General features: G+C 37.2%; 1 protein-coding gene across 1 annotated transcript in view; it reads right to left on the reverse strand.

The window, feature by feature from the left end:
* AK9 (adenylate kinase 9) overlaps window positions 1-23,357 on the reverse strand; it is a 183,559-nt gene that overhangs the window by 51,388 nt on the left and 108,814 nt on the right. Inside the window, exons 21-24 of the mRNA XM_011975968.1 lie at window positions 17,703-17,864; window positions 13,800-13,889; window positions 13,125-13,325; window positions 12,650-12,765 (exon numbers count right to left, since the gene is read on the reverse strand). Coding sequence (XP_011831358.1) covers window positions 12,650-12,765; window positions 13,125-13,325; window positions 13,800-13,889; window positions 17,703-17,864 — 569 coding nt within the window. The remainder of the gene's footprint in view (window positions 1-12,649; window positions 12,766-13,124; window positions 13,326-13,799; window positions 13,890-17,702; window positions 17,865-23,357) is intronic.

Here is a 23,357-nt window from a genome sequence, read left to right on the forward strand (position 1 = left end):
CACAACTTCTTACCCATGGCAAATTAAATGAGAGATGCCTCAGAATTTACTTTGCTATTAAGTGGATATATGATCAAATAATAATTTGGAAATATCCTATTTAGCTCAATTGAAAGTGTAAAATGTATTTTCTTTTATGATAAAGAAAATATGTGCAAAGTCCTTTAAGGATTCTTTCAATTTATTTAAAGCAAGGGAAATACATTAAAAAAATTTTTTTATGATATAAAATATATGCTTACTGTAAAAATATTCAAAACACATTACAATGTATAAAAAGTGAAAATCTCCTTTCACCTTTTTTCTTCCAGTACTATGTTAGCATTCTTAATAGTTTTATCTCCCAGACTCATTAAAAAAATCCTACCAATATACCTATAAAAATAGATATATATTTAGCCACAAATATAGTATTTTAAAAAATACAAATGGAATACTTTACATACTTATTTACATCATACTTCTTTGCACAAAACAAGATACAACCAACTTTCTATAAAGGTGCAAAAATGAGACTAACCTTTCCTTTTACTACTTTTATTTGATATTTATATCAGAATATACAAGCTTTGGTTGGGTGCGAGGGCTCATGCCTGTAATCCCAGCACTTTGGGAGGCCGAGGTGGGTGGATCACATGAGGTCAGGAGTTCAAGCCCATAGCCAACATGGTGAAACCCCTTCTCTACTGAAAATATAAAAATTAGCCAGGCGTGGTGGCATGTGCCTGTAATCCCAGCTACTAAGGAGGCTGAGGCAGGAGAATCGCTTAAGCCGGAGAGGTGGAGGTTGCAGTGAACCGAGATCACATCACTGCACTCCAGCCAGGGTGACAGAGTGAGACTCCGTCTAAAAAAAAAAAAAAAAAAAATCAAAAGCAAGCTTCAAAATGAGCTGGAAAATAATGATTTTTTTCTTATGATGTTCAAAAAATACACGGAATTATCTAATCAATGAAGGTGTATGTAAGAAATGACCTATAAAGCCTCCCCCATCTATTATTTTTGTTTAGTTTTTATCTCTCTTCCTAAGCCCATATTTTAGTAATTGTTTTTTTTGGGGTAAAATCCTTTCAAGTTCTTATAATTTTTTTTTAGTTTTTTCTTTATTTCCTCTAAAAAAAAAAGGGATACATGTGCAGAATGTGCAGGTTTGTTACATAGGTACACATGTGCCATGGTGGTTTGCTGCACCTATTGACCCATCCTTTACATTCCTTCCTCTTACCCCCAGCAGGCCCTGGTGTGTGTTATTCCCCTCTTTGTGTCCATGTGTTTTCAGTGTTCAACTCCCACTTATGAGTGAGAACATGTGAGTTGGGTTTTCTGTTCCTGTGTTAATTTGTTGAGGATGATGACTTCCAGCTCTATTCATGTCCCTGCAAAGAACATGATCTCATTCTTTTTTATGGCTGCATAGCATTCCATGGTGTGTATATACCACATTTTCTTTATCCAGTCTATCATTGATGGGCATTTGGGTTGGTTCTATGTCTTTCCTATTGTAAATAGTGCTGCAATAAACATACGTGTGCATGTGTCTTTATAGTACAATGGTTTATATTCCTGTGGGTATATACCCAGTAATGGGATTGGTGGGTCAAATGGTATTTCTGGTTCTAGATCCTTGAGGAATTGCCACACTGTGTTTCACAATAATTGAACAAATTTGCACTCCCACCAACAGTGTAAAAGCATTCCTATTTCTCCACAGCCTCACCAGCATCTATTATTTTCTGACTTTTTAATAATCGCCATTTTGGTTGGCATGAGATGGTATCTCAGTGTGGTTTTGATTTGCATTTCTCTGATGATCAGTGATGTTGGGCTTTTTTTTCATATGTTTTTGGCCACATAAATGTCTTCTTTTGAGAAGTGTCTGTTCATATCTTTTGACTACTTTTTGATGGGGTTGTTTTTTTCTTGTAAATGTGTTTAAGTTCATCATAAATTCTGAATATTAGACCTTTGTCAGATGGGTAGATTGCAAAAATTTTCTCCCGTTCTTCAGGTTACCTGTTCACTCTGATGATAGTTTCTTTTGCTGTGTGGAAGCTCTTCAGTTTAATTAGATCCCACTGTCAATTTTGGCTTTTGTTGCAATTGCTTTTGGCGTTTTTGTCCTGAAGTCTTTGCCCATGCCCATGTCCTGAATGGTATTGCCTAGGTTTTCTTCTAGGGTTTTTTATGCTTTTGGCTTATACATTTAAGTCATTAATCCATCTTCAGTTAATTTTTGTATAAGGTGTAAGGAAAGGATACAGTTTCCGTTTTCTGCATATGGCTAGCCAGTTTTCCCAGCACCATTTACTGAATAGGAGATCCTTTCCTCATTGCTTGTTTTTGTCAGGTTTGTTGAAGATCAGATGGTTGTAGACATGTGGTATTATTTCTGAGGTCTCTGTTCTGCTCCATTGGTCTATATGTCTGTTTTGGCATCAGTACCATGCTGTTTTGGTTACTGTAGCCTTGCAGCAGAGCTTGAAGTCAGGTAGCATGATGCCTCTAGCTTTGTTCTTTTTGCTTAGAATTGTCTTGGCTACACAGGGTCTTCTCTGATTCCATATGAAATTTAAGATAGTTTTTTCTAATTCTGTGAAGAATGTCAATGGTAGTTTGATGGGAATAGCACTGAATCTATAAATTACTTTGGGCAGTATGGCCATTTTCATGATATTGATTCTTCCTATCCATGAGAATGGAAAGTTTTTCCATTTGTTTGTGTCTTCTCTTATTTCCTTGAGGAGTGGTTTGTAGTTCTCCTTGAAAATGTCCTTCACATCCCTTGTTAGTTGTATTCCTAGGTATTTTATTCTCTGTGTAGTGATTGTGAATGTGAGTTCATTCATGATTTGACTCTCTGCCTGCCTACTGTTGGTGTAAAGGAATGCTTGTGATTCAGGCACATTGATTTTGTATCCTGAGACTTTGCTGAAGTTGCTTATCAGTTCAAGTTTTTGGGCTGAAATAATGGGGTATTCTAGATCTTAAAATCATGTCATCTGCAAACAGAGACAACTTGACTTCCTCTCTTCCTATTTGAATACCTTTTATTTCTTTATCTTGCCTGATTGCTCTGGCCAGAACTTCCAATACTATGTTGAATGGGAGTGGTGAGAGAAGGTATCCTTGTCTTGTACTGGTTTTCAAAGGGAATGCTTCCAGCTTTTGCCCATTCAATATGATATTGGCTGTGGCTTTGTCATAAATAGCTCTTATTATTTTGAGATATGTTCCATCAATATCTAGTTTATTGAGAGTTTTTAACATGAAGGGATGTTAAATTTTATCAAAGGCCTTTTCTGCATCTATTGAGATAATCGTGTGGTTTTTGTCTTTGGTTCTGTTTATGTGATGGATTACATTTATTGATTTGTGTATGTTGAACCAGCCTTGCATCCCAGGGATGAAGCCAACTTGATCATGGTGGATAAGTTTTTTGATGCACTGCTGGATTCGGTTTGCCAGTATCTTATTGAGGATTTTTGAATCGGTGTTCATCAGGGATATTGGCCTGAAGCTTTCTTTTTTTGTTGTGTCTCTGCCAGGTTTTGGTATCAGGCTAATGCTGGCTTCATAAAATGAATTAGGGAGGAGTCCCTCCTTTTGAATTGTTTGGAATAGTTTCAGAAGTAATGGTACCAGCTCCTCTTTGTATTTCTGGTATAATTCAGCTGTGAATCCATCTGATCCTGGGCTTTTTTTGGTTGGTAGGCTATTAATTACCTCCTCAATTTCAGAACTTGTTATTGGTCTTTTCAGGGATTCAACTTCTTCCTGATTTAGTCTTGGGAGGGTGTATGTGTCCAAGAATTTATGCATTTCTTCTAGATTTTCTAGTTTATTTGCGTAGAGGTGTTAATAGTATTCTCTGATGGCAGTTTGTATTTCTTTTCTATTTTTTTTTTTTTTTTGAGATGGAGTCTTATTCTGTAGCCTAGGATGGAGTGAAATGGTATGACCTCTGCTCACTGCAATCTCCACCTCCCAGGCTCAAGCTATTCTCCTGTCTCAGCCTCTCGAGTAGCTGGGATTACAGACATGCACCACCACACCCAGATAATATTTGTATTTTTAGTACAGATGGGGTTTTGCTATGTTGGCCAGGCTGGTCTCAATCTCCTGACCTCAGGTGATCTGCCCACCTTGGCCTCCCAAAGTGCTGGGAGTGCAGGTGTGAGCCACCGCACCCGGCCCAGCAGTTTGTATTTCTGTGGGGTCAGTGGTGATATCCCCTTTATCATTTGTTATTGTATCTATTTGATTCCTCTCTCTCAATAGTCTAGCTAGTGGTCTATTTTGTTAATTTTCTAAAAAACCAGCTCCTGGATTCATTGATATTTTGGAAGGTTTTTTTTGTTTCCCTATCTCCTTCAATTCTTCTCTTAACTTAGTTATTTCTTGTCTTCTGCTAGCTTTTGGGTTAGTTTGCTTGTGCTTCTCTAGCTCCCTTCATTGTGATGTTAGGGTGTTGATTTGAGATCTTTCTAGCTTTCTAATGTGGGCATTTAGTGCTATAAATTTCCCTCTTAACACTCCTTTAGCTGTGTCCCAGAGATTCTGGTACATTGTCTCTTTGTTCTCATTGGTTTCAAAGAACTTCTTGATTTCTGCCTTATTTCATTATTTACCCAGGAATCATTCAGGAGCAGGTTTTTCAATTTCCATGAAATTGTGTGATTTTGAGTAAGTTTCTTAATCCTGAGTTCTAATTTGCTTGCACTGCAGTCTGAGAGACTGTTTGTTATTATTTCAGTTCTTTTACATTTGCTGAGGAGGGTTTTGCTTCCAATTATGTGTTTGGTTTTAAAATAAGTGCCATGTGGCACTGAGAAGAATATATATACTGTTGATTTGGGGTATTGAGTTCTGTAGACGTCAACTAGGTCCGCTTGATCCAGAGCTGAGTTCAAGTCCTGAATATCCTAATTAATTTTCTGTCTTATTGATCTAATACTGACAATGGGGTGTTAAAGTCTCCCACTAATATTGCGTGGGATTCTAAGTCTCTTCGTAGGTCTCTAAGAATGTGTTTTATGAATCTGGGTGCTCTTGCATTGGGTGCACGTATGCTCAGAATAGTTAGCTCTTCTTGTTGAATTGTTCCCTTTACCATTATATAGTGCCTTCTTTGTTTTTTTGATCTTTATTGGTTTCAAGTCCATTTGGTCAGAGAATAAGATTGCAATCCCTGCTTTTTTTGGCTTTCCATTTGCTTGGTAAATTTTCCTCCATCCATTTATTTTGAGCCTGTGTGTATCTTTGCATGTGAGATGAGTCTCTTGAAGACAGCATACCAATAGATCTTGGCTCTTTATCTAGTTTGCCATTCTGTACATTTTAATTGGGCCATTGAGCCCATTTACATTTAAGATTAGTATTGTGAATCTGATCCTGTCATCATGATGCTATTTGCTTATTTTACACACTGGCTGACGCAGTTTCTTTGTAGTGTCATTGGTCTTTATATTTTGGTGTATTTTTGCAGTGGCTGGTACCAGTTTTTCCTTTCCAGTACATATTTAGCACTTCTTTCAGGAGCTCTTGCAGGGCAGGCCTGGTGGTAATGAAATCCCTCAGCATTGCTTGTCTGCAAAGGATTTTATTTTTCCTTTGCTTATGAAGCTTAGTTTGGCTGGGTTGAAAATTCTTTAAGAATGTTGAATATTGGCCCCCAGACTCTTATGGTTTGTAGAGTTTCTGCTGAGAGATCCATTGTTAGTCTGATGAGCTTCCCTTTGTATGTTACCTGGCCTTTCTCTCTGGCTGCCCTTAACAATTTTTCCTTCATTTCAACCTTGGAGAATCTGATGATTATGTGTTCTGGGGTTGATTTCATGGAGTATCTTAATGGTGTTCTCTGTATTTCCTGAATTTGAATGTTGGCCTGTCTTGCTAGATTGAGGAAGTTCTCCTGGATAATATCTAGAAGTGTGTTTTCCAGCTTGTTTCCATTCTCCCTGTCTCCTTCTGGTACTCTAATCAATCATAGGTTTGGTCTTTTTAGGAAGTCCCATATTTCTTGGAGGCTTTGTTCATTCATTTTCATTCTTTTTTCTCTATTGTTGTCTGCATGTCTTATTTCAGTAAGGTGGTCTTCAAACTCCAATATCCTTTCTTCTGCTTGGTCAATTTGACTGTTGATAGTTGTGTATGCTTCATGAAGTTCTCATGCTGTGTTTTTCAGCTCCATCAAGTCATTTATGTTCCTCTCTAAACTGATTATTCTAGTTAGTAATTCATCTAACCTTTTATCAAGGTTAACATGCTCCTTTAACTCATCTTAATTTTTTTATTGCCCATCTTCTGAAGCCTACTTCTGTCAATTCACCCATCCAGTTCCATGTCCCTGATGGAGAAATGTTGCAATCATTTGGAGCAGAAGATGCACTCTGGCCTTTTGGGTTTTCAGCATTTTTTCATTGATTCTTTCTATCTTTGTGAGTTTGTCAAATTTCGGTCTTTGATGCTGCTGACCCTTGGATGGGGTTTTGTGGGGGCCTTTTTGTTGCTGTTGATGCTGTTGTTGTCATTTTCTGCTTGTTTGTTTTCCTTTCAATAGTCAGGTCCCTCTTCTGTAGGGCTGCTGCAGCTTGCTGGGAGTTCAGTTCAGGCACTACTCATCTGATTTGCCCCCGTGACTGAAGATGTCACTTGGGGGGGCTGGAGAGCAGCAAAGATGGGTGCCTGCTCCTTCATCTGGGACCTTTGACCTTAAGGAACACCAACCTGATGCCAGTAGGATCGCTCCTGTATGGAGTATCTAACAACCCCTGTTGGAGGGTCTCACCCAATTGGGTGGCACAGGGAGCAGGACCCATTTAAAGAAGTACTTTGTCCCTTGGTGGAGCAGGTGTGTTTTGCTGAGGGGAAACCCACTCATCTGGGCTGCTTGGATTCCTCAGAGTTACTAAGAGGAGAGGCTAAGTCTGCTGGTTCACAGAGACAGCAGTCACCCCTCCTCCTATGTTGATGAATTACTGAATGGTTTCCAATTTGGAGCCATTACAAATAAAGCTGCTGTGACTACTCATCAAGTCTTTGAATGGGCATGTGCTCTCCTTTCTCTGGGATAAATCTCTAGGAGTGGTAGGACTGGTTGCTATGGTAGATGTATATTTATCTGTTTAAGAAACTGCCAAACTATTTTCCAAAGTGATTGTACCAAGTTATATTCCCATGAGCTGTATATAAGAATTCAAGTTATTCTGCATCCTAGCTAACACTTGGTATGGTCAGTCTTTGATTTTAGGCATTCTAATCGTTATCTAATAGTGTCTCACTGTGATTTTAATTTTCACCTCCTTAGTGACTAATGAGGTTGAACATCTTTTCATGTACCTATTAGCCATCTGTGTATTTTATTTGGTGAAGTATCTGGTGTCTGTTAAAATCTTTTCTCCATTAAAAATGGGTTGTTTGTTTTCTCTTTGAGTATTAAGAGTTCTTTATATATTCTGGATATAAGGACTGTCATCAGATATGTGATTTGCAAATATTTTATCCAAGTTTGTCTTTTCATTCTCTTAACAGTGTTTTTTTTTTTTTTAAAAATAGTTTAGTTCTTATGTTTGATGAAGGCCAATTTATCATTTTTTTTCTTTATGGATTCTGCTTTTGGCGTCATGTCTAAGAAATTTTTGCCTAATCCAAGGTCTCAAAGATTCTCTCGTAGGTTTCTTCCAGAAGTTTTATAGTTTTATAATTTACATTTAGGCCTATAATACATTTTAAGTTAGTTTTTGTATATCATGTGAGGTTTGGTTCAAAGTTCACTATGCATATGGATCTCCAATTGTTCCAGCACTATTTATTAAAAAGTCAAAAAGACTGTCCTTTCTCCACTACATTGCCCCTGTAGATTTGTCAATAATCAATTGTCCATATATATGTAGCTCTATTTCTGGACTCCCTGTGTTCTAGTAATCTATTTGCTGTTTTGTGCCAATGACACTATTTTGATAGCTATAACTTTATAATTAATTAATCTTGAAATCAAACGTATTAATTCTCTTACTTGGTTATTCTTTCTAAAATTTGTTTACATTATTTTAAGTACTCTGCGTTTTCAAATGAATGTTAGGATCAATTTATAAGTTTCTACCAAACAGTATGCTGGGTCTTAAATTTTGATTATATGGAATCTGTAGATAAATTTGGGGACAATTGATATAACAATATTAAGTCTTCTGACCTGTGAACGTGGTATATCTACTTTTTTTTTCTTTTTTCTTTTTTGAGATGGAGCCTTACTCTGTCACCTAGGCTGGGGTGCAGTTGCACGATCTTGGCTCACTGCCCGAGATCAAACGATTTTTGTGTCTCAGCCTTGCCAGCAGCTGGGATTATAGGCATACACCACCACGCCCGGCTAATTTATATATTTTCAGTAGAGAAGGGGTTTCGCCATGTTGGCTAAGCTGCCTTGAACTCCTGACCTCAAGTGATCCGCCTGACTCGGCCTCCCAAAGTGCTGGGATTACAGACGTGAGCCACCATGCTCAGCCATGGTATATCTATCCGTCCATTTATGTAGGCTTTCTTCTATTTTTCTCAGCACAATTTTTAGTTTTTAGTGTATTGTTCTTGGATATCTTTTGCTAAATTTATCCCTTTGTATTACATTTCTTGACGCTGTTTTGAAAGGCATTTAAAAATCAATTTCTGATTGTCTATTGCTTACATATAGAAATAAAATTGATTTTTGTATATTGATTTTATGTCCTGAAACTTTGCTAAATTCATTAGTAGCTTTTTCATTGATTCCATTGGCTTTTCTACATAGATGTATTAATTTCATAATGCTGCTTACACAAATTACCACAAATGTAGTGGCTTTAAACAGCAAACATGTATTTTCTTACAGTTTTGGAGATCAGAAGCCCAGAGAGTTTTATGGGGCTACTGTGAATTTGTTGACAGGGTTAATTCCTCCTGGAGGCCCCAGGAGAGAATCCATTCCTGCCTCTCCACTTCTAGGGTTGGCTCATGGCCCTTTTCTCTATCTTCAAAGCCAGCTTCAAAGCACCTTCTCTCTAACTTCCTGTCTTCCTCTTATAAGGACCTTTGTGATTACATTGGTCCACGTGGATAATCCATGATAACTCCCTTATCTCAAGATCCTTAATTTAGTCACGTCCACAGAATCCCTTTTTGTATAAGGTAACATTCACAGGTGTCAATTCACAGCTTAGGACATGGACTTCTTTGGGGTGCCATTATTTAGCCTATCACGATAGAAAATCTTATCTCCTATATATAAAGATAGTTGTGTCTTTCTTTTTCAATCTGAATGCCTTTTATTTATTTTCCTTGTCTGAATGCAGTAGCCAAACCTTCAGTACAGTGTTGAATAGAAGTGGTGACAGTGAACATTCTTTCCTTGTCCTGATCTTAGGAAAAAAGCATTCAGCCTTTTACCCTTAAGTATGACATTAGCTGTTAGTTAGAAACTTTCTGTGGATACCCTTTATCAAGCCAAGGAAGTTCCCTTCATTTTTTTTTCCTACCAGTAATAGATGTTGAATTTTGTCAAATGCTTTTTCTGTATCTATTGAGGTGATCACGTTTTTTCCCCTCAGTTTCTTCATATGATGAATTACATTGATTGCTTTTCAAACGCTAAACTAAACTTGAATTTCCAAGATAAGTCCCACTTGGTCATGGTGTATTAGTCTTTTTGTGCATTTTTGGATTTGATTTGCTAAATTTTGTTAAGAATGTCTGTATCTATGTTAATGAGTGATATTAGACTGCAGTTTGTTTTTCTTTCCTTGCTTTTAATGTCTTTGGTTTTGGTATCAGAACAATGCTGATCTCATAGAATGACTAGGAAGTATTCTCTCTTCTTCAATTTTCTGGAACAGTTTGTATGGAATTGGTTTTCTTTCTTTCTTCAAGATTTGGCAGAATTCATCATGGAAGCCACCTGTGTCTGACTGCTTTCTTTCAGCTTTTGTATGTCTAACAGAGTCTTCAGTTTGCCTTTGTTTTTATTTTTTTATTTTTATTTTTTTGAGACAGAGTCTCGTTCTGTTGCGTAGGCTGGAGTGCAATGGCACGATCTCACTGCAACCTCCGGCTCCCGGGTTCAAGTGATTCTCCTGCCCCAGCCTCCTGAGTAGCTGGGATTACATGTGCACACCACCACACCCGGCTAATTTTTCTATTTTTAGTAGAGATGGGGTTTCACCAAGTTAGTCAGGTTGGTCTTGAACTCCTGACCTCATGATTTGCCTGCCTTGGCCTCCCAAAGTGCTGGAATTACAGGCGTGAGTCACCACGCTCAGCTTGCCCTTGTTTTTAAAAGAGGGTTTCAATGGACACAGAATCCTAGGTTGACAGTTAAATTTTATTTTATTTGTATTTATTTATTTATTTTTAAGACAGGGTCTTACTCTGTTGCCTAGGCTGGAGTGCAGTGATGTGATCTCAGCTCACTGATGCCTTGACCTCCTGGGCTCAAGCGATCCTCCCACCTCAGTCTCCCGAGTAGCTAGGACTACAGGTGTGTGCCACCATGCCTGGTTAATTTTTGTATTTTTTGTAGAGATGGGGTTTTGTTATGTTGCCCAGGCTGGTCTTGAACTCCTGGGCTGAAGCAATGTGTTCGCCTTGGCCTCTCAAAGTGCTGGGATTACAGGCATGAGCCACCGCACCAGGCTGACAGTTTTTTTTTTGTTCCCTTCAATACATTAAAGATGTTGCTCCACTCTCTTCTTGCGTTGTTTTTGATGAGAAATATGCTGTCATCCTTATCTTTGTCCCTGTGTATGTGGCATATCTGTTTTTTCCTTTATTTTTAAAATTGGTTTTGAGCAATTTGAATATGATGTACTTGGTGCTATTATAATATTTTCTTCATGTTTCTTGTGCTTGAGCATGTTTATTTATTGGGCATATTGAATCTGAGAGCTTGTAATTTTTTTTCAAGATTTAGAAAAAATTTGGCCATTATTTATTCAATCCCCCTCATGCATACTTTTTGTAGATCTGAACTATATGTACACGTTGAGCAACCCCTATACCCAAATCTGAAATTTGGAGTGCTCTAAACTCTAAAACTTCTTGAGCAGTGATCTGACACTCAAAGAAAATGTAGCATTTTGGATTTCAGATTAAAAATGCTCAAGTGATATGTATTGTGCAAATATTCAAGAATCTGAAAAAGTCTAAAATCAGAAACACTTCTGGTCCCAAGCATTCTGTATAATAGGCTGCTTGAAGTTGTTCCACAGATCACTGATGCTCTTCTCATTTTTTTTCAGAATCTTTTTCCTCTGTTGTTTCATTTTGGACAGTTTCTATTGCTATTTCTCTTGCAGTGGCTAAACTGCGGTCATACCATTAATATATATTTCATTCCATATACTGTACTTTTCAATCTTAAAAGTTCAATTGAAGTATTTATTATATCTTCTATATCTCTGTTTAACTTTTTGAACATATAGAATAACAACTGTTTTACTGTCCTTGTCATCTAATTCTAAGAACACCTTTGTCAGTTCTGAATCCATTTCAGTTGATTACTTTTTCTCCTCAATGTGAGTCATATTTTTCTGCCTGTTTGCAGGTCTCACAATCGTTCAGTGGCTACTATAATTTTACTTTGCATTCCCATAAATATTCTTGAGCATTGCTCTTGGACACAGGTTACTTGGAAGCAGTTTGATCCTTTTGGCTTTTGCTTTTTGATAGGTGGGGCCAAAGCTTCATTTATGCTAGGTCCAGTTATTCCCCATTCCTAAGGCTAGACCCTTGTTAGTACCTTACCCAATGCTCTGTGAATTGGAAGGGTTTTTAAAATATATACATATTATTAATGAAGACCATACTTTAAAATATAAGCTTTGAGTATTATAGCCCGCTTGATAATTGTCTGCAGATACCAGAGATCATTTTATGGTGGGCCAGAGTGGGACACAGAAGAACAACAGCAGACATGGCAGATGATGGATGATGAAAGAAAAGAATCTGCATCTGAGTGGGACAAAACCCACATCCTTTAGTAATCCCAAAGAAAGGCTCTCCAGTTACTTAGTGATAAAGCACTAAAACCTGTTATCAGAATCACACTACACATTGTTTGTAGTTTGACACATATATATTTGGGTTTAAGTCAGGCAACTTAACCCAGTTAATCACAAGTCTATGTTTATATAACTTAATAACATAATATTTATAAAGCTTCAAATTAAAAGAACCACTTCCTGTTTCATTACTGATAGATGTCTGTACTGGACAGCTATCAAATGAGAATAGTTGTCCAAATTCTGATGCCAAGGGAGTGGATGGGGCCTGAATATGGGTTGCTCCTAACTGAGAACACTGCTCATGATTTTCATGCAAGTAGCCTCTTTTAGTTACAACAACCACTTCCGCTAAATTTATAAAATATTTACGTATTTAAAACTTAAACTTTTTTTCCATGTAAAAAAGTTAATGTAGTTTCCTTTTATCTTTTCATGAGTCTTTTTTCATACTACATAGCCTGGAATTTCAGGGGGGTCAAGTGAAGCTGAGGCAGAGGGAGAATGTATGTGCAAATGAGAATGTCCGTTCACTTGGGGTCCAAAAGTGATAGTTACCACTCTTATTTGCATATTTTCAATGACTTCACAAATGAGGATGAGTAGAAATAAAAGAATCATGCCTCTTCCTCTTCCTCTTCCTCTAGCTCCTCATCAACCTCTGCTTCAGTCTGGTAGTCTTCTGTTTCTTCCTCATAATCTTCCCCAGTTAACTCCCATGCAGTATATTGAAATGGTTCTAGAGAAAAAGAGAATCATTGGGGAAAATATTTTTAGCAAAAAAAGTTGTTAGCATATTACTATAAGGTTAAGAAAATTAATTATTATTATTAGTCTCTTAGATTAAATATGTATGCAAATAGGCCTTTGTAAGTTCCTTATGTGACAACTGGTCAGTATGGCCAGAGGTGTTTGGACCGCATGGCTGTTCTGATTGGTCAGGACCTGCACTGTGATAATTGCTAAGTATTTTATACATCGGCCTTGGATATATTGAACATTTACTTCATAAACCATCAAGGAAGGCTTTCAAGTTTCAAAATGCTTCTAATACTATTGCCTGCTCTTGATAATTAATGTTATGATTAAAGCCCTTACTTTCCATAGTCTCAACTACTTTTTGAAGTAATTCCTGTGGAGTTCTGTCAGCAATCTCCAAGTTTAAAATTTTAATGTAAGCCTCACTAATTGTTGCTTCCAGCTGTTTCCAGAGGATGATGAAAGAATTAATCTTCTCTTTAAATGGCTCCATTTCAGGAACATCAGGATAAGAGTCTTCTGGAAACTCAGGTAGTACAACTTTTGAGTAAAAGACAAAGGAAAGAAAAAAGGGGCTTTAAATATCCTATCTTTAGCCATATTGCCAAAATAACTTATACTTTGTAGTATTTTTAAACAGTTGAAAAAAATATTCTAAGCAACAATATACATTCATAAATTTATAATTTAATTATGTTTTGTTCTTATATTTGCTGTAGATGTATGTTTTACCTGTTACTAAAACTCAAGCTTTTGGATAATTAACATGAGTTTCTTAAGGAAACTTTAACTGTTAATAAAAAATGTATAAAACAAATTTGTGTGAAAACCAGTGTTATAATCTGGTTTGATACACTTTTAATGGAGTAAGCCAAATATTTATGAATGTTGATTAGCATACAACATAGAAAGAAATAAGTATGAAGCACCTACTATGCCTAAAATTAGGGACCCATTATAAGAAAATATGGAAAGTACTTTTATGCACTAACTACTTTCATTTTACAGTCTAACCTGTTTCAGATAATTTTTCAGTTTCCAGGCCCTCTTTGGATCCTTTTGGGACTTCTGTTTCCACTGTAGTTTCCTCAATAGGCTCAGATACTTAAGAAAGAAATCTAATAGTTAGTGTTTGAATTTTAAAACATTATTCCTTTATGAATGTTTTGGCACAAAGAACACTTCAAATAGTTTAAATTGTATATGAAATGTCTAATAGAAAGTACAGTTTTTGTTAGGGAAAGAATGGCATAAGAATACACAATTAAAAAGGCAGAAAATAAAGAATATTCTTAAACACGTAAAAAGACATGGACTAGAATAATAATTGACACATGATACATAAAATTCTGGCTGATAATTTGTTAAGTATTAATCAAACTTCTTTTAATTTGGCAGTAGACTAATAATGCCTGATATTCCTTTTAATTTCTTATTAAAATACCCATGAAGCCAGGCATAGTGACTCATGCCTGTAATCCTAGCCTTTGGGAGGCAGAGGTGGGAGAATCACTTAAGGCCGGGAGTTCAAGACCAGCCTAGGTAACACAGCAAGATCACATCCCTACAAAAAATGAAAATTAGCCAGGCATGGTGGCTCATACCTGTGGTCCCAGCTACATGGGAGGCTGAGGTGGGAAGACCACTTGATCCCAGGAATTCAAGTTACAGTGAGCTATGATCATGCCACTACACACCAGTCTGGGTGACAGAGCAAGACACCATCTCTATTAAAAAAAAAGTTTTTCAAGAAGATATACCAAAAAAGATCACAAAGTGGCAATGAGAGATGATGATATTGCAAAGTCCCAGCTGTAGGTGTAGGCATGTAGAGATTTAAGAGAATCTCAACTAATTTCACTGTTGAATGTATAGATTGAAAACTGTTTTCCTGAAGGATGTAAGACATGCTGCACATACAGATCCAGCAGAGGTGGTTTCAGGGGAGGCAGGCCTAATTATCTGTCTTTTCATCCTACTCTGCTCCTAGTTCTGAAACACAAGTTTTGCATAGACAAAAATACATAAATCTATATGTACATGTACATATGTATATACACACACACATATTCTGTAACACTGTGGAAACTGTCTTCTGAGGTAGCTAAAATGATACTTGGGTCCTCTTTCAACAGGATCGATAATGTTTAATACTCAATAGAGCAGGAAGTAGAAGGGGACAAGCCTGGGGCTGGCCTGGTGGTGACATGTTTAATTGTAGGTTGCTCAATTAAGAAAATCATTATAAACCATGGAAGAGAAGAAAGAACACCAAGAATATACAGATAATTCTACAATGCCTTAGTTTCTCTGGCTTACTCAAAGACTGCAATAGTTGGGGGTGAAGATCTAGCCTTAGTCTAGAAGAGCCATACAAGATGAATATTTACTAAATATTACAACTTGAACTAGGTTGATTTGCATTAACCTATATCAGATATAACAGGTCTATATCTGAGAGTGCCAGGCAAGAAGTCTAAGTGAAAGGTACACGTGTGTGGTGGTCAGGGTAGGGGGGCAGGGTGCTTATAAATACTCTACCTACCCTTCCTGTTGGTAAATGAAGAGTTGGAAATATTCTGCTTCATCCAAGGATAAGTCCACAAAAACAACAAAAATAAAATCGATGAAGAAAAAGAGAGTATTGATCCAAAGATTCAGATGAAAATTTTACTTCTGAAGACAATTTATTATATAAAGCAGGGTAAATTTTACAAGATGTATGCTTGGAGTACTAAAAAACCAAGAGAACAACTGAGTCTATGAAATAAAAATCATGAGGCATAAAGATAGACCAGCCTAAAATAAAGGCAGAAATACAAGAAAGGTAACTGAAATACGAAAACAATGCAAGGAAATCTAAAATGCAATAGTAGAGTTAACGTATGCATTGGGAATGTTCTCACAAGTGGGAGCTAAGTCGTGGGTATGCAAAAGCATACAGAGTGCTATAATGGACACTGGAGACTCAGAAGGGAGCAGGGTGAGAGGGGAGTGTGGGATGAAAAACCACCTATAGGATACAATGTACACTACTTGAGTGATAGGTATGCTAAAACCTATTTGTATAATTTCCGTATTTTCTATAGTTAGCACATATTTTTATCAAACCTGGATGGATGTATGATTTTGAAACACACAGTTCAACATCAACTATATCAGAACTATGATCACTGTCTTTAATAGACATTTTTCAAATTTCTATTCAATATATTCATTAATTTTGACCTGCAGATACAGTGTACAGCTAAATCATTCTAGAGTTTTTATTTTCAGGATCAGATTTTTCTCAGGTATGCTACTGTGCTTTTTCCATGATATAAGGAAAAATTTACAAAACCTTTTTTTCAGGCAAAATTTTTTTCCTATAGCAGTAGTTCTTAACTGTTAGTATGTAAAAGAATCACTGGGGTGTTCATTAAAATGTAGATTCCTAAATTCCATCCTAGACTTACTGAACCAGAACCTGCATAGAGCTCAGAGGCTTACTTTAAAATAAGAACCATAGGTGATTCTGATACAGCTGATCTACCACCTATACTATGAAAAAATATTTCTCTTTTATGTGAAACTCTAAAGCCTCAGTTAAGCATTTAAGAATTTGAGCGGATGATCCCTTATTTCTTGGATGAAATCATGAACCTGAGCCTAGGCATTCCTGCAACCTGCATCTGTGCAAAGGCAGTATGGTAGATACTGTTGGTTGGCTCCCTCAAACCCCCTCTCATTCTTCTATTCCATTGGCTTCTACCATCTAGGCAAGGAAGCCAAGTCCAAATTAAATTCCCAGATTCCCTGCAAGTAGGGGTAGGCAATGATACAATATCCTGCTCAATGAAATGTAGGTGAAAGTCTCTGGGAACTATCTATTTCTTGAATTAGAAATAAAAAGTAAAAGCTTGCAAGAGGAGACATTGTGTCTGGATGCAGCAGCCAGCTTTGGATTGTGAGGATGGAGTCAGATACTGGAGAGAAGTGCAGGAGGAAAGAAGATGCTTGGGGCTTCGATAACTTTTTAAGCGAACAAACCAGCCTGGGGCACTTAGATATGCATAATACTCAATATACTTGTCAGAATGAAACACATGCACGTACAAGCCGTGAAATATGAATTGTGTAATTTTCATTAATTTCCCTTAGCCTTGCTTATTTTGTAAACTCACAGCAGTTCCAAGCCCTTAACTGCTCCAGGCTAGCATCCAGTTACAGGTATCTGAAGACTTTTTAGTTTGTAGGGTGAGTTTCATATTCAGTACTAACTCTGCTTGAAAGCATTTACAAGCCTCATTCCCACCACAGGTGGGTACCCCATCTTCCTGCTTTAAGCCCACTCCCTAGTCCTTGGAGTGGTTTTCATTGCACATAGACTCCCTCTTGCCCTGTCCCATCCACCAAATGAGACCTCTGAGGTAGGGCTTAAAGAGTTAATGCTCTTATATTTATGTTTAAAATGCTCTTATATTTGCATTTAAAAATGGCATTACACACCACAAAGATGAACTGTAAAATTCATGCTAATAATTTAAAATTTTAATTTAATTTTTCTTTACTTAGAGCAACATTAAATAGCAAACAAAAAAATAGCATGACAAATTGAGAGAGAGACTCTGGAAGAAAGGAAAAAGCATTATATTTTACTACCTTTAATGACACTTCTTTCCTGCTTTTTGAACAACATGCCCCAGAAATTACATAGCCAGCTGTGCTTCTGCATGCCAGTGCTGGGGCAGAGCAAACTCCACTTTCTTACCACACTTGAAACTGTGAGATTTGGACTCAATGGCTGCTCTTTGGGGGCTCATCTCTCCATTCTCAGCCAGCTTCCATTTTACCAACATATATACATACACACATGCCCAAACAGACACATTAATGCACATGAGTAGAATTAAGAACTTGCTATCAATAAAGTCTAACCTGCTTCAGGCTCAGTTTCAGGGGCCTCAGATGCTTCAGACTCCTCAGGTAACAATGACCCTCGGGTATCGTGAGATACCTCAGTTGCCTCAGGCTCTTCGTGAACTTCCAAATCATCACCTTCAATCTCCTCTTCATCCTCATTATCAGTCTCTTCAGCTTTTAAAAAAATTTGAAGAAATAAATTATCATTTGGTTGAAGTCAACAAATATTTATTGGGTGTTGACAAGTGCTGAAGCCAAGCAAAGAATACAAAATGGTCCCTGCCCTCCTAGAGTATGTAGTTTAATGGGGGAGATAGAAAAATTATCTATATATTATAGCTATTCACATGCAGTGGTAAAGGATGACAGTCATCTGCTCGGAGTGCTATGTGAGTACCTAACTAGGGGTTCATTCAAAAATGAAATGCTTATGGCAGTTCCAAATATCCTTACAGTAAATCTAGAAATAGCCCAATGTCCAAAGAAAAGGCTACATCAGCAACATTCAATATAGTAGCCACTAGCTACATGTGGCTATTGAGCACTTGAAATGAGTCTAGTCCAAATTGATATATACTGCAAGTATAAAACATACAGTGAATTTTAAATATTTAATATGAAAAACTAAATATAAAATATGTGACTTTCAGAAAATTTAAAGTTCCATGTGTGGCTTATATTATGCTTCTAATGGGTAGCACCAGGCTAGATTATACATATAATGATCGATTTTCTTACAGTTAACAAAAAAGAATAAATCATGTAGTGGGATAATCAATATATTAAATGTAAATACAAAATACAAAAATTTGCTCGGTGTGGTGGCACACACCTGTAGCCCCAGTTACTCAGGAAGCTAAGGCAGGAGAATTGCTCAGACCTGGGAGGTGGAGGTTGCAGTGAGCTGAGATTGTGTCACTGCACTCCAGCCTGGGTCATGGAGTGAGACTGTGGCTCAAAACAAACAAACAAACAAAAAAACAAAAAAACCCCAAACAACCCAGAACTAGTAGCTGGTTTAATAACTACCACAATTTTGGAACAGTGATAAACATTTAAAAATACATAAAATTATAATGTGATATGAAAACATCTTCATTTCTATTGGTGACAAAGTCAAGGTATTGCTAATACTATTGTGGTTTGTTGCCTATATTAATTGCGCATTGAAGGACATAATAAATTTCAGTTAAACGTTAGTGAAAATAAATTTTGAATTATTTTCCAGTTAAGTTCACACATCTCTGAATTTTACCCATAGACCCTAGGTTAAGAGCTCCAGTCTTTTTTTAACGTCTGTTTTATCTTTAAAAAATTTTTTTATTCCAAAAGTTTTTGAGGAACAGGTGGTGTTTGGTTCCATGGAAAAGTTCTTTAGTGGTGATTTCTGAGGTTTTGGTATACCTATCATCCGAGCAGTGTACACTGTACCCAATGTGTAGTCTTTTATTTCTCATCTTCCTCCCACCTTCCCCCCAACTTCCCAAAGTCTAGTATATCATTCTTATGCCTTTGTGTCCTCATAGTTTAGCTCTCACTTATAAGCGAGAACATACGATGTTTGGTTTTCCATTCCTGAGTTACCTCACTTAGAATAATGGTCTCCGACTCCATCCAGGTTGCTGCAAAAACCATTATTTCGTTCCTTTTTATGACTGAGTAGTATTCCATGGAATATATATTATATATATAATATATATATCACATGTTCTTTATCCACTCATTGGTTGATGGCATTTAGGCTGGTTCTATATTTTTTCAATTGTGAATTGTGCTGCTATAAACATGTATGTGCAAGTCTTTTTCAAATAATGATTTCTTTTCCCCTGGGTAGATACCCAGGAGTAGAATTGCTGGATCAAATGGTAGTTTTACTTTTAGTTCTTTAAGGAATTGCCATAGTGTTTTCCATAGTGTTGCACTGGTTTGCATTCCCACCAGCAATGTAAAACTGTTTCCCTTTCATCACATCTACACCAATATCTATAATTTTTTGATTTTTAAATTATGGCCATTCTTACATGAGTAAGGTGGTATGTCACTATGGTTTTGATTTGCATTTCCCTGATAATTAGTGATGTTGAGCATTTTTTCATATATTTGTTGGCCATTTGTATATCTTCTTTTGAGAACTGTCTATTCATGTCCTTAGCCCACTTTCTGATGGGATTATTATTTTTTTTCTTGCTGATTTGAGTTCCTTGTAGATTCTGGATATTAGTCCTTTGTCAGATGGGTAGTGTGTGAAGATTTTCTCCCACTCTGTGGGTTGTCTGTTTACTCTGCTGATTATTTCTTTTGCTGTGCAGAAGCTTTTTAGTTTAATTAGCTCGTATCTATTTATCTTTTTGTTTTTGGGTTCTTGGGCATGAACTCTTTGCCTAAGTCAATGTCTAGAATAGTTTTTTGATGTTATCTTCTAGAATTTTTATGGTTTCAGGTCTTAGATTTAAGTCCTTGATCCATCTTCAGTGGATTTCTGCATAAGGTGAGAGACAAAGATCGAGTTTCATTCTTCATTGTGGCTTGCCAATTATCCCAGCACCATTTGTTGAACAGGGTGTCCTTTCTCCATTTTATGTTTTGTCTGTTTGTTTGTTTGTTTGCTTGTTTTCTTTGTCAAATATCAGTTGGCTGTAAATATTTGACTTTATTTCTGGGTTCTCTATTCTGTTCCATTGGTCTACATGCCTATTTTTATACCAGTACCATGCTGTTTTGGTAACTATATCCTTGAAGTGTAGTTTGAAGTTGGGTAATGTGATGCCTATAGATTTGTTCTTTTTGCTTAGTCTTCTTTGGTTATGTGGGCTCTTTTTGTGTTCCATTGAATTTTAGGATTTTTTTTTTTTTGAGTTCTGTAAAGAATAATGATGGTATTTTGATGGGAATTGCATTGAATTTGTAGATTGCTTTTGGCAGTATGTTTATTTTCACATGCTAATAGATTCTACCCATCCATGAGCATGGGATGTATTTTCATTTGTTTGTGTCATTCATGATTTGTTTCAGCAGTGTTTTGTAGTTTTCCTTGTAGAGATCTTTCACCTCCTTGGTTAGGTGTATATATATACTTTTTTTTTTTGCAGCTATTGTAAAAAGGGTTGAGTTCTTGATTTGATTCTCAGCTTGGTTGTTGTTATATAGCAGTGCTACTAATTTGTGTACATTGATTTTGTATCCCAAAACTTTATTGAATTCATTTATCAGATCTAGGAGCTTTTTTGGATGAGTATTTAGAATTTTCTAGGTATATGATCATATCATCAGTGAATAGCAACAGTTTCACTTCCTCTTTACCGATTTAAATGCTCTTTATTTCTTTCTCTTGTCGGAGTGCTCCGGCTAGGACTTCCAGTACAATGTTGAATAGCAGTGGTGAAAGTGGGCATCCTTGTCTTGTTCTAGCTCTCAGTGGCAATGCTTTTAGCTTTTCCCCTTTCAGTGTAATGTTGGCTGTGGGTTTGTCATAGATTGCTTTTTTGTTTTGTTTTGTTTTGAGACAGAATCTCGCTCTGTCACCTAGGCTGGAGTGCAATGACATGATCTCGCTCACTGCAACCTCCACCTCCTGGGTTCAAGTGATTCTCCTGCCTCAGCTTCCTGAGTAGCTGGGACTACAGGCACATGCTACCATGCCTGGCTAATTTTTTGTATTTTTAGTAGAGATGGGGTTTTACCGTGTTAGCTAGGAAGGTCTCAATCTTCTAACCTCGTGATCAGCCCGGCTCGGCCTCCCAAAGTGCTGGGATTACAGGTGTGAGCCACTGTGCCCGGCCATAGATGGCTTTTATTACCTTGAGGTGCGTTCCTTTTATGTCCATTTTGCTGAGGGTTTTAATCATAAAGGGGTGCTGGATTTTGTCAAATGCTTTTTCTGCATCTATTGAGATGATCTTAAGATTTTTGTTTTTACTTCTGTTTACATGGTATATCACATTTATTGACTTGTGTATGTTAAACTATCCCTGCATCCCTGGTATGAAACCCAGTTGATCATGGTGTATTATCTTCTTGACATGCTATTGAATTCAGTTAGTATTTCATTGATGATTTTTGCATCTATGTTCATCAGGGATATTGGTCTTGTTCCTTTTTTTTAATGTTCTTTCCTGGTTTTGGTATTAGAGTAATATTGGCTTCATAGAATGACTTAGGGAGGATTCCCTCTCTCTCTAGCTTTTGGAATAGTTTCAGTAAGATTGGTACCAATTCTCTGAATGCCTGATAGAGATCAGCTGTGAATCCACCTGGTCCTGGACTTTTTCTTGTTGGAAATTTTAAAATTACTGTTTTCAATCTTGCTACTTGTTATTGGTATGTTCGGAGCTTCTATTTCTTCCTGATTTAATCTAGAAGGGTTGTTTACTTCCAAGAATTTATCCATCTCCTCTAGATTTTCTAGTTTGTGTGCATAAAGGTGTTCATAGTAGCCTTGAATGATCTTTTGTGTTTCTGTGGTACTGGCTGTAATATCTCCCGTTTCTTTTTTTTCCTTCCTTCCTTCCTGCCTGTCTGCTTTCTTGCTTTCTTGCTCTCTTGCTTATTAGCCTGTTGCCCAGGCTGGAGTGTAGTGACATGATCTCAGCTCACTGCAACCTCTGCCTCCCAGGTTCAAGCGATTCTCCTGCCTCAGCCTCCCAAGTAGCTGGGATTACAGGCGTGCACCACCATGCCTGGCTAATTTAAAAAATTTTTTTAGTAGAAACGGGGTTTCGCCATGTCGGCCAGCCTGGTCTCGAACTCCTGACCTCAAGTGATCCACCCTCCTCAGCCTCCCAAAGTGCTGGGATTACAGGCATGAGCCACCACACCTGGTCTCCTGTTTCATTTCTAATTGAGCTTATTTGAATCTTCTCTCTTCTTTTTTTGGTTAATCTCACTAATGTTCTATCAATTTTGTTTATCTTTTCAAAGAACCAGCTTTTTGTTTCATTTATCTTTTATTTATTTATTTATTTTTGTTTCAATTTTATTTAGTTCTGCTCTGATCTTCGTTATTCTTTTCTTCTGTTTTGGGGATCTTGGGTTTGGGTTTGGATTGTTCTTGTTTCTGCTGGGTTTGGGTTTGGGTTGTTCTTGCTTCTCTAGTTCCTTGAGGTGTGACCTTAGATTGTCTATTTGTGCTCTTTCAGACTTTTTGATGTAAGCATTTAATACTATGAACTTTCCTTTTTGGACCACTTTTGCTGTATCCCAGAAGTTTTGATAAGTTGTGTCACTGTTATTGTTCAGTTCAAATAATTTTTAAATTTCCTTCTTAATTGTTGGCCCAAAGATCATTCAGGAACAGGTTGTCTAATTTCCATGTATTTGTATAGTTTTGAGGGTTCCTTCTGGAGTTGATTTCCAATTTTATTCCACTGTGGTCTGAGAGAGTACTTGGTATAATTTTGATTTTCTTAAATTTGCTGAGACTGCCGGGCGCGGTGGCTCATGCCTGTAATCCCAGCACTTTGGGAGGCCGAGGCGGGTGGATCACGAGATCAGGAGATCGAGACTATCCTGGCTAACACGGTGAAACTCCGTCTCTATAAAAACACAAAAGATTAGCCAGGCATGGTGGTGGGTGCCTGCAGCTACTTGGGAGGCTGAGGCAGGAGAATGGTGTGAACCCAGGAGGCGGAACTTGCAGTGAGCCGAGATCACGCCACTGCACTCCAGCCTGGG

The sequence above is a fragment of the Mandrillus leucophaeus genome, unplaced genomic scaffold (genome assembly GCF_000951045.1).
Source record: "Mandrillus leucophaeus isolate KB7577 unplaced genomic scaffold, Mleu.le_1.0 Scaffold160, whole genome shotgun sequence".
Classification (NCBI taxonomy): Eukaryota; Metazoa; Chordata; class Mammalia; order Primates; family Cercopithecidae; genus Mandrillus; species Mandrillus leucophaeus.